We start from the raw sequence: 12,012 nt of genomic DNA on the forward strand, positions 1-12,012 counted from the left end.
CGTATCAGAATATTCCGAGTCAGTTTTTGGAAAACAGCACTTAGAAATTTCAGATTAAACTCTGAAAACTAACAAAATGTATATCATGTAAACACACTTCAGAAAACTTATTGAAACAGAATACTGTGCATGTGCACACTGACCCTTTCCTCCTGCATGTGGTTTTAGAAAACAGAGAAAATAAAAATAATCTGTAGTCAGTCTGCATGCATCCATTTGTCTAGTTAGGGATAAAGTAATACATTTGTTAAAGTCTGCATGTATTTGTTAATAGCCCATACTGAAGCAGCAAATGTTTTCCAGCTTTAAAATGACGTGACAATTTTAAATAAATGTCTGCAAAAGAAACTAGTAATACAGAACAGGATGAGCTGTTGGAAAGACTGTACACATTGTGGGGAATCTGAATAGAGGTATAGAATAGTAATCTTTGAATTTAAGACCTGACACCAACTCAGACCTGAGTTATTGAATTGGTCTCTGTTCCGTCGCAGAAATGACTGACTGAGTTTAACCAATTTGGAAGTGGTGAGCCAAGCAAACAATAGGTTGCAAACTAAAATCCTAATGTGCCCAGCAACATCAGACATGACCCAAGAATGTATGAATGGGAATTTTGTAGCAATGTGTCTACAGTAGACAGTGCACAATCATCATTGGGAAAAAAAACTCATTTTGGTTTACATTTTGCAAAGGGGTTTCCAGAATACTCAAAATTACAAAGTTAGCATCTCAAACATAAACAGTTTAAACAGCAGTGGTTCCAGATAAACTAAGTAGCAAATATAGGCTTCCTTCATAGGGATGCTTAATTACCGTAGAGTTGAAAAGACAGACAGGTTTGATCACTGTTCTGTCAGGCTTTAAGAGGCTATAGTCTGGAAGAAAATGTCAACCACTATGCTAATGTGTTGTTTGGCCTGCTCACTGGCACTGCTGGAACCAGATTTTATACAATTTTATGACCAATCCTCTACGGTCCAGCTGTTTCCATCTCCCAACCCCTACTCCCAAAGAAATCCTCCCAGCTCTTTGAAAGAGGGGGGTCATATGAACATGCAGTGGTTCTCCATGGCTCTCTGCCTTGGTTTTTGGTTATTTTTCTGCTACTCTGCAAATCTAAATTGACCACATTTGACTAAAACATTTCCTTCCACTCAGTAACCAGTTACCAACATTCACTAGAAGTCAAGGACACACATAAAAAGGGCTTAATCCTATTCGTCGTAAAAAGAAAAAAAAAGAAAAAAGAAAATCTGGACAAATTTGTACTGCAGTCACATTCCTTAAGTAATCACATTGCCTATACATTTTATCAAGGGAGTGACTGCGACTTAGTTTTCACATGGAGAAAATGTAGTGGTAAAGAGACATTTCTCTGAACCCTCCTCCCTTTATACAGATGCAACACACCGCCAACATGCCAAAGGTCATCAGCTTCAGGCTTGTGTAATGTAAGTCATGCTTGAGCCATATGTCCCATCTGTAATTAAGGATTCCAGCACAATACTTGGTATGATTTGTCCTTGGATACCCAGGGTTGCTGGCATGCCTCACTGAGTGGATTGCATGTTTCTCTTTCTCTATCCTTCAGTCAGGCACCATGTGTGATGCGATGTGAGATTGAAATGTATTCCCACGAATGTGGAACTTCCAGTATGCGCAGATCATTAGCTTACTTTGATCAGGTCTCTGCTCTCTTTTAATAATGGCTTTTGCTCCTACTTATTAGACGGGTAATGAAAACAGTGAATTCAAATCACACTTGTCTTAAATACGACTGTCTCTGTGTTTAATCACAATAGCAGGCCAGTTTCCAATGAATTTCTTTGATAAATTAGTTTCAACATAGGAGCGAGTTATTTAAATATTACAGAATAAAAAAAAGCTAAGGGAAACAAAAATCAAAATTACATTTCTGAATAGCTTAAAAAAAAGTCAAATATTTGTTCTACTTTATACATAAAAAAATTTATTTAAAAAAAGTACAAATGTGGGAACCAGTAAGTAAGCTTCTTGCTGTACTGTTCTGAACACTGTTTCAGTAATGTCAAGCAAGGCTATTGTGGTCTTATTCATGGGAAAAAAATAGCCTATTACAGTACTAATGTAAAAGGGGATTCCAAAAACTATAACCAGTCACGCTATAAACCACAATTTGCCATACAACTGTACTGTACATTTCAACTGCCAGAAGAAAGCTAGTTTCTTTTCTTTCTTCAGCATCCAAAATCAATATATTTACCAAAACCTTTTATTATTGTTCTCTCTCACACACACCCATTTTATTGAAGGTTTTGAGTGTTAGTAGATAAGAGTATTCAGCATTTTCTGTTTGTTTAGAACATGAAAACCTTGTTGGGGGTTGAAACACATAAACACACAATAGCTGAACCTAAACACAGGAAGGCATCTGTTTCTATTCAGCTTTGACCACTGCAGATAAAGAAACAAAACAAAAACAAAAAATGCAGATAGTTGCTAGGAATTCCTTTAATGTTTCCATAAGGTTGCCAAGGCACTAAATAGTAATTTCCCAACCTAAAATGCCAAAACAGCCTCACAGCTATGAATAACTCAGGGATGGGCACCTTTGAGACTCTGGCACAGATGGATTGACGGTGTCTAACTAGACGAGGGAAAAGGCTGGAAAGCTACTGCTTCACAGAGGTTGAATGTAATCATGCTACTACTGTTGTCCCATTCTTATAGTTTCAAATCATTTGAGACACACTGTTGACTAAGCAAGGCAAATAAATAAAATTAAAATTAAAAAAAGAATTCAGAAACCAGGTGCTGCTAATAGCCATACTGTAAGTGTTCACTTAATGTTATTTCTGACAAACAGGAAGATCACCTACCTACTGAGAAAATGATAAACCACTGCTGTCCAAAAACTAGGCAACATATTAAGGACTACTACAATAGATGCAACCCTAACCCTGACCCATGAAGTAAAGTCATTTAATAGTTAATACTTGTACCATATAAATTTTTAATTTAGATTAACTTTAATTTAGTCAGCGTTTAGAAACAGTTGCTATAATGAAAACAAAAAGAAATTATGGAAGGTAAACATTTTTGGACAGTGCACAACAATTACTCAAAACATGCATATTTTACTACCATGGTAAACTGCAGTAAAAGGCAGAATGCTAGAATCAACACCATACCTTCTTTCATTCAGGCAATTATCTAAATTATAGCACCACCTTTTAACTCAATTACAGTAATCAAAAATGAAAAAATACAGTAAAAACAGGTCCATGTTGGAGTAGACTATTACTGTATTCATAAATACACCCTCCCAAAACATGCAATTTCTTTCACAGTCTAAAAATACACATGCATGCATTTGTAAAATATAGTAAAATAAGTACCTGTAACAGTGCATCTTTTCAGCATTGAGAATTAACATTTTTTAAAACAGATATCATGTGTATGATACAACAACTCTGTGGTTTAAAACAAGCAGCAGCATCAAAATCAATATAAAGCACACTTACCCCAACAAAAGCCAGTTCAAATTCCTTTTGCAAATTGTTCAGTACCAGTATGTTACGACTGCTCTATTCCCCAGACATTTAAAAAAAAAAAAAGTTACGACAAGCTAAGAATTTGTATTAGGAAGCTGTCACTCAAACAGACATCTGCTTGAGAGACGGACAGCACAAGGCAAAACCGGCTGTAAAAACACTAGAGTACTCAAAGGTCATCAGAACGGTTTTTGCATCCAACTATTGTATGTCCTTCACCAGCTAAACATACAGGGCTGCAGTAGAAATATGTGCTGGCAAGTCTATCCATTATAGAGATTGCTCAGGTAAGCAAGGCATGCTGTTCAATCAGAAAACTCAAAATCAAATTACTACTGAGAAACATTAGCAAGGGACGCAAGGGACTGCACCAGCAACTCTAATCTTTTCATAGCAATGCCAAGCAAAATAACTAGAACACAGCTGTGTGGGGGTATGAAAGTTTCATACTGCAGACTCTGGAAAACTGATGTAAAGCAACCTGCATCAAGAATAGTTAAACTGAGTTAGTCATGTTCAGTCTTGGTGTGAACAATTATGCACAACGCACAAACAGTATGGCATTGCTACTTAGGAGTTAAACCTATGCAATATCGACAGAGATGTTCTTTCTGTTCAGTAACTGATGTCCTGCTCTACCAAGTTTACACTCCACCCCAACACACTTCCAGCAAACTGCAGGAAAACCTGAGCATACAGTGGAGGTAATGTACAGGGAGCAGGAGTGTTGGAAATAATTCCTGGATATTAACAGGCAACAAGGTTTACTTTTCCATGTTTTTACACTAGTTCCTACTCATTTCCTGTTTTAATTTTCTGTTCCCAAAACAATTCTGTTCATAGTAGTAGGAATGTTGCGCAAAATACAGCACACCAACACAAAATCGTATATATACAAAAATCACTGTACAGTAACTGTATACACATAAGACACAAGAAGGGCCCACCCAGTTAGCAATCAGCTGCTTGCAGTTTCATTTATAGAATCAGGAAACAATTGATGGTAACCATAGCTGCAACACGAAGCTCTAAATATATACAATCATTGAAATACACCTACTCTCAGGGGAACACCCAGCCTTTCACATCGTTGTACAATACAATAGTTCCATATGGAACGACCAAAACCTGACTATCCAGACATGACCTGGTCTCATGTGACTTACTCAAACCAGAAAGAGTTTGCTGATTTTGGGAAGGCCATTGTTTGTTGTGGCCCTCTTTTCAATAAAGACTAACTGTGGTTCCACTGGGTGGAACTATGGTGCTTAATGTCATTGATATTGACATGGCCTTCACCTCTGGGACCTCAGAAAGGAGTGTATGTGAATTACATCACATTCTGGGCTCAGCGTGGATTAAAATTGATGCATTTTTTTCGAATAGCAACAAATAGTAAATATTATCTAAGATGTTGGATGTTGCTGAGCACATAATGACTGTGCATTGTCCCAGCCATTGTATTTTGTACCAAAATTAACATGTACCATGTTAGTGTAATTATATATCTCCCCTTCAAAGAATCACTAAAAGCAGTCTTTAGTAACCAATGGTAGTGTAGGACTCTTGTGCTCATATTTAAAGGCTATGATTTTGTCACGGTTGTCACAGAAATCATGAATTAAAGTCTGTTAAATCTTGGAAATGGACATAAAAGCATGTTTGATTAGGTGCTTCCTTTAAAAAAAAAAATGCAGTATGTCATGCACTGAAAATATAAATCTGCGAGTATCTGTAAATTGTTTGGTTGGGTACACGCAGCATTTAAGAGTAGCTATGTAGGTCAGTGGATGAGCGAGCAAGCAAGCAAGCATGTAAATGAGTGACAGCTAAAATACAAAAATAAATGTGAACTGTTTTCTCTAAAGGCAGAGGAACAAAGGCATCGCAGAACAGAAGTTTACCAGCTTACAGAGGCTTTCTTTACAACATACTATTTGACAATTGTGGAAAACTCCATTAAAGCCTGGTTCATACTTCTGTTGCAGATGTAAGGGATGCATCATGTGCCGCAGCCGTTTTGACTGTGCAAAGTGGTCGGAGCTGTTGTTCATACTTTAAATACAGACTACAATCACAAAATTGGATACATTTAAGTAGATGTGCTGAGTTCGTACCTCTATACAAGAGGATTAATAAAAAAAAAATCAAAACGCGACACTATTGGTACATCCATCCTCTCAAACAACACAGAACCCAAAAGGGAGAGTTTCAGACATTTAGAGAGATGCGGGTGTGTGACAGTGAAAGACATTTTAGAATGACTGGTCAAAGGATTGACGCTTTGTTAAGGCTGTATGTCTTCCCAAAAAATATGTAAGTTGCAAGATTATAGATGACATAATTCTGACTTTCACAAAAGGCCGGAGACCTAACTCCAACCAGAAATTATGTCGGAGTCTGAAGTATGCACTGTAAGTTTTGTACTCTAAAGTAACATTTAAACTTATCAGTAGTCAAAAGCAGTAGTCTTTATATTATTGGCTTTGGTGCACTATTTAAAAGCTTGTGTATGTTGATGCAGCTAAAATTACCTTATTTGTTGACCTTTCTGTGAATTCTTGGATTTTTGCTGCACCTCATCCGTGAAATGTAAAAAAAATTACTGTGCCAAAACTGTAGCCTTACTCATACTTATCTACATAGGAGCAGATACAGTACCATCTACATGTGTTCTTTTTTCTGGGGCAGGCACCTCATGGCTCTGAAGATCAGACACATTTATAACTAAGTGTGACAGCGTTTATCATGAGAAATTGATGGAGACCCACATGCAGCCAACCCTAATGTACTGTTCACAGTGGCAAAAAAAAAAACCAAAAAGGATTCCAAGAAAATTCTGTATTTAATTCACAGCACAGTCCCCCAAAAAAGTTAAAAGCAATACCACCACACAACTCGGACTTAGAAGAATAGAACAAAAATGCATTATTTATAACATTTGTCAACTCTAACTTCTTAAGTTTCATCCCATATATAATTCACATGCGTTGCAAAAAAACTGGGGTCATCCCTGTACATAAAACAGATGTTGTTCCAACAGAATTGCTCAGAAAGCAGCTTACTTATATTCCACAATATAACAAACTACTCAAGGAAAAGGACAAATGGGACTGGTGCAGGGAGACAGGTACCAAAGTTAGTCCACTTGACGCGTCTAACTAGCGGATTAATCAGGTTTAGTCCACTTGCTTAAGTTAACTCAAGTTAGTACACTTGTTAAACCTGGTTGCAGCGCACCAGCACATAATCAACACAGGCGGATCATCCGCTAAATTGGACTAAACAAGACCCTGACTGCAGCGTACCAGATCGGATGTGAGATGATCCTGTGTAAGAAGTATAAGACTAACTTAATACGCTTGCTCGTCCTACGTTTGTACAGCACATTAACATGAAGACAGCGTCACTATTTTGTAGTGTCTCGTTTCTTCCTGCTAAACCCATGGCAAGCCGTTGCCACAAAATTTTACATTCCTACAACATCACAACAGTGTCAGTCTTTTTTTGTAGGCTTCTCTAACAGTAGTTACAATTTTTTCAAAAACTCATATTTCAAACAGCGCCCATGAACTATTTTTGAATTTCTGAGTCAGCCCACCCTGATAACAAAAATTGAGTTTCTGTGTGTTCCCGCACACTACAAATGGCAGCCATTGGAAAGGGTTAAATGGTTTCTGTTTCCTTGGTTACAAATGCACTCTCCCAGCTCTGTGATGATGAACTTCTGTCTGGCCAAGTCAGGTACAACAAAGAAAAGGGAGCCAGCAGTGGAAACGCACATATTACGGTTGAGACAGGCCGGGGCCAGTGGCGGTCGGCAGTGGAAACGAGGCATTTGATTTGTACAGAGCTGCAGGATTTACTAGATTGCATTTTAGTCCACTTGATGCAGACCAAGTCACTGGCACGCTGCAATCGACCCTTCTAGTTTTAAGTCTCTTATATTTCACCAATACTACTCTGCATGTCTATTAATAATCAACAGAGCAAAACAGAATCTTAGCTGTATTTTCAAAGCAAAGTGAACAGACAAACAGAACCAATGGTGTGTTGTTTGGCTATACAGAAAGCTACAGTAGGTAGTTAAGCTAGGTAACCTAATCGACAGAACATGTTAAATTACATAACTAAAAAGGTAGAACTAAAGGGTCAACCAGTTGTAGTTACCAGTTACTTTCACAGGCTACTTGTTAAAATATACAATGCCCGCTCCTTCTCTTCCCTAGCTCCTTTGTGGTAGAACCAGCTACTGTAGGACTTCAGAACTGTCCCATCTCTCACTGCCTTTTGCCACCTCCTCAAGACTCACCTGCTTAGACTGCACTTGTAGATCACTTGACCTACCCATCTTGTAGAACCCCTACAAGATAATGGCCCTTATAATGTCAATTAAGACATTACATGCTGTTTGTTTTTAATTTAAATTTTCTAATATGCAGTTCTCCATTTACCAGTTGGGGAAAAGGGAAACTTGTATTGCCTTAAAAGGATTAGTGAATGTAATCCAAAGAAGAAAAAAAATGCAGAAATTCCCTTGTTGTAATATGTACATATTGTACCAGGGAAGGAAAGAGCCAGGTTACACAACAGATGTTAGTGTGTTGTCAAATCTGTCAAGGAAAGCAACTGCAATAAGAGAAAAAAACCTAATGACGATACCTATGACAGTACTTGTAGATAAGAAATCAATATCAATAAGTATAAATCAGACTTGTGGGCACTACAAAAATCCATGGTTTCTCTAATCAAATTACAATGATATTCTATTCTTTAAATCAATTATTTAAACAAAATTGTCAACCCAATATAACTATCCTAATTACAGAGTCGGGTTTTGGGGCAGCCAATTTATTTATTTTAGTTCAGTGCCAATATTTATCCCAGGACCCAATTTACACCCTAGTATGACCCAGGATTACCACTTTTGAAATGCAGGTAATAGCATCATTAAGGGTTTTCCACTTAGAGACATGGCACGGTATAGTTTGTTGCTTCAATGAACCAGCTGCAATTATATTTTAACTTTGAAACTATAGAATTGACAATTCTGTCTGACTCCTAGACTAGTGGAAATGTGTCCTCGTTCCCTGACCATGGTCAAAGTGTATATCGATTAGAAATGACAACTCCAATACAGAACAGATGCTTCTTGTACCGCATACTGTAGTGGCTACCACCAAACGGCGACTCGAGATATAAAACCAGTTTCCAAAGTATGTATCATAGCTTTCAGATCACAAAGAATGGACAACAGGCATATATGTTCCAGACACGCAGTTCATTTCATATAGGACTACAGCTTGTTGGGGTTCATACAAATAGTTGGAGGTTTTTAACAAAATATGACTGGCTAAAGAATATCCTCCAATTTCAAATGCAGAGGGTCACTCAACATGTTAAGGATCAACTTTGTTAAGGATTTGAGTGCATGCTCGTGTAAGTTTCAGTATTTAAGTTACTGTTAGGTCCTAAAATGTATTAGCGAAATACGTTTTTAAAAGTGTTAGTAATTAAAAAATATCTAGTTGTCTATGTGTTAATGCAGCTGATCGTGCCATTTGTTGAGAGACTCGTTCACAGTGTGTGAGAGTTCATAAAGTTTATTCAAAGCCTCCTTTCTGGCTTTGTTAGATAGGTGAGCACCGTGCCTATATATAGTTACTGTGACTAATACGCTAAATAAAGTTATTGAAAGTAATGCGACTGCATTCAATTGTTTGATTTTCTCAACTCGTCATTCGGAGACTAGTTGCTATTTTGAATACTGTACTATTGCTGCCGACAGACTTATCGATTTTTTAAAACTGTATTTAATATACTAAATTCAAATAGATATACAGGGCAACGAGGAAGCAGGATTAGTCTACTTGACAGACAACATTCAGAGGGCGTGTACGCTACAAGAACTGAGACTTTTCTTTCATCAAGAACAGAAAAGGTAAAATACACGAATGCTGTATTTACGTATTTTCAGGCGGAACTATTTGGAACACCGATTAAAATAGATGGCAATTGATTAGGTCCGCCACCAGAGATAAAACCCTATTGACCAATCAAGATAAAGGAAATTTCCGATCCATTTTCTAATGGACCAAGGAGAACCGTGAAAATGCGTCCTTTAATTAGTTAATTTACTCCTTTAAATATCGCAAATAAGTTTAAAATACTGTAATATTTATAAAATTGGGTTATATTAAATATTTCATTTCAGTCAAACAACGTGATTTACGTTACGTTTGTGTCTGTAGACTTACGGACATTTTTATTTTATTATTATTGTTGAGACTCTTCGGACACGTTCACTACAGTTTTTTTTTTTTTTTTTTTTTTTTTTTTTTTTTAACCATGTATAACTTTTTTTAAAACAATAAAATATATAGACATTATACATACTACCTCTGTACGGTTCATGTATGGACGTAACCTAGTAGGACTAGTACAGGTTGACACGGCCACTAACTTCGGAAGAAAAGTAAAGATTTAAAAAAAACAAAAACACACAGCTAAATATGAAGCTGGTCTAGTATAGTCGAATATACCGTAATGTATGCACATATTTTAAATGTTACACAAACACACGTACATTATAAATAAGTAAAAGTAGTTTTATATTTGCCACCAATTAATTAGTGGCAAAGTTATTGTATTTTATTTTGTAATGACATCAAAACTTACCGGCATCATTTTAGCTCCGTACCGCATTTAAACTTTCAGTTATCAGAATATATATAATGCTGTAATTTTTAATTACACTATTGTACAATGATAAATACGTTTTGTTTTTTAATCCTTCAGTTTTTTTTTTTATTTTCCTTTGTATTTATTTTTATTCCTTCTGTACAGAATCTATTTTCTTGTTCTTCGGTAGAAACCTGTTGCAGTGGTACGGCGAGGCCTGATCCTTTTACACCTCTTTATCCAAAGAAAGTTTCCTGTCCCGTGTTTTCTTTTTTGAAAATAAACTCCTGCATGCGACGCGCACCCTCTTTTCGATGGACCGGTTGTAGTGTATATGATGAATGCCTTCACTGTCCACAACGATGTACGGAAATTAAACGTTTTGGGCTGTTTTATTTAAAAACAAAAACAGGCAGATGGTAGCCATGAAAGCTCAATATAGACTGCTTCAGTTCTCCCCCTGGCTGTACCAACAATCGCCAACCCAGCCCGTCGTGACGTCGTGAAAGGAAACTCATCCCACTGGAATCCACTGCAGCTTCTCCCCGGCCCCAGACTCTCCTTAACCCGACGTCTGGTCTTCAGAGACACAACAGAGTCCCGGTGGAACCGGCTGAGAAGGGATTTGCATGCTCGAGTCACGCCCTGCCTGTGAAAGACCTCGAGGAAGACGAGAAACGCCTTTAATTTAAACAGCAGTGTTTGTTTTCTTGATATGTTTGTTTATATAACAATCCATAGGAAGACCGGGCCTCGTGAGAAAGCAACTTATCTCACACCAACAGCAGTTATTGTTAATTAAATTAGAAAAATTTCAACCCCGTTATGAAATTAGCAAAACAATAGTAAAAAAAAAAAAAAAAAAAAAAACTCTACCCATACACGATTCACACGTAGGCCTATTATATCAGGATGTGGTTAAAAAAATAAAAAGCCCTTTTTATTTGATTTCGGATACTAAATATATATATATATATATATATATATATATATATATATATATATATATATATATATATATATATAGTTTGGTTTTTGTTTATACATTTCTCCAGACAGGTGCAGTCATTTCCAGAGATATAAAGGTCTCTATATTATGCTTAGATTATTATTATTATTGAATAATAATAATATAATAATAATAATAATAACAAATTAAAGAAGTTTGTTTTTATTCCTGCACACAGATCTACATAGATAAATGCCACGGGTCACAGTGACCCGAAACATCTAATTTGTATACATGACCTGTTCTAAAAAAAACATAAACATCTCAAAGGTTCTGTTTTCTGTGGAATATAGGAAACTTAGGAAAAGTCATACAATAGTATATAGAACATGAAAAGAAAAATAGCATTTAAGTGAAACCTAATAGGAGGGGTTAAACTCAGAAATGTGGAAATGTTCAAACAAAAATCTACTGTATTCTGTATGCTAAGTGTGGCATGAGATCATACCATTGGCTTGCATTCAAAGTTTTACTGTCAACTCTTGACATATTACCAAACATACAAGACATACCATTCATAAAAACCAAAAACAGGTTCTTCAGCTAATGTTCCTTATAGAATTGATTCAAATGTGGCTATCAGTGATATATAATATGGCAACATACGTCTGATTCTAAGACAGGATTAATCACCACCGGTTCCCCTGTAGTGCAAGGAAGCATTTTTGTTATACTGAAAAGATTGTACTGGGAGAGCAGCTGATGTTTTTAAACAGGTACAAATAAGATAAGTGCTAGTGGTGCTTTGTGAAACTGGGCTTCAGAATAGAAGCTGTTCATTTTGTC

The 12,012-nt window shown here is 36.6% G+C and overlaps 1 protein-coding gene across 3 annotated transcripts in view; it reads right to left on the reverse strand.

Moving 5' to 3' along the window:
• LOC121315721 (apoptosis-stimulating of p53 protein 2-like) overlaps window positions 1-11,067 on the reverse strand; it is a 37,358-nt gene extending 26,291 nt beyond the window's left edge. For all 3 annotated transcript variants that reach the window (XM_041250068.1, XM_041250067.1, XM_041250066.1), the window contains exon 1: window positions 10,215-11,067. In XM_041250068.1, coding sequence (XP_041106002.1) covers window positions 10,215-10,241 — 27 coding nt within the window. In that variant the 5' untranslated portion in view covers window positions 10,242-11,067. The remainder of the gene's footprint in view (window positions 1-10,214) is intronic.
• Window positions 11,068-12,012: the final 945 nt, after the last annotated feature.

Source organism: Polyodon spathula, chromosome 5 (assembly GCF_017654505.1).
Source record: "Polyodon spathula isolate WHYD16114869_AA chromosome 5, ASM1765450v1, whole genome shotgun sequence".
In the NCBI taxonomy this organism is placed as follows: Eukaryota; Metazoa; Chordata; class Actinopteri; order Acipenseriformes; family Polyodontidae; genus Polyodon; species Polyodon spathula.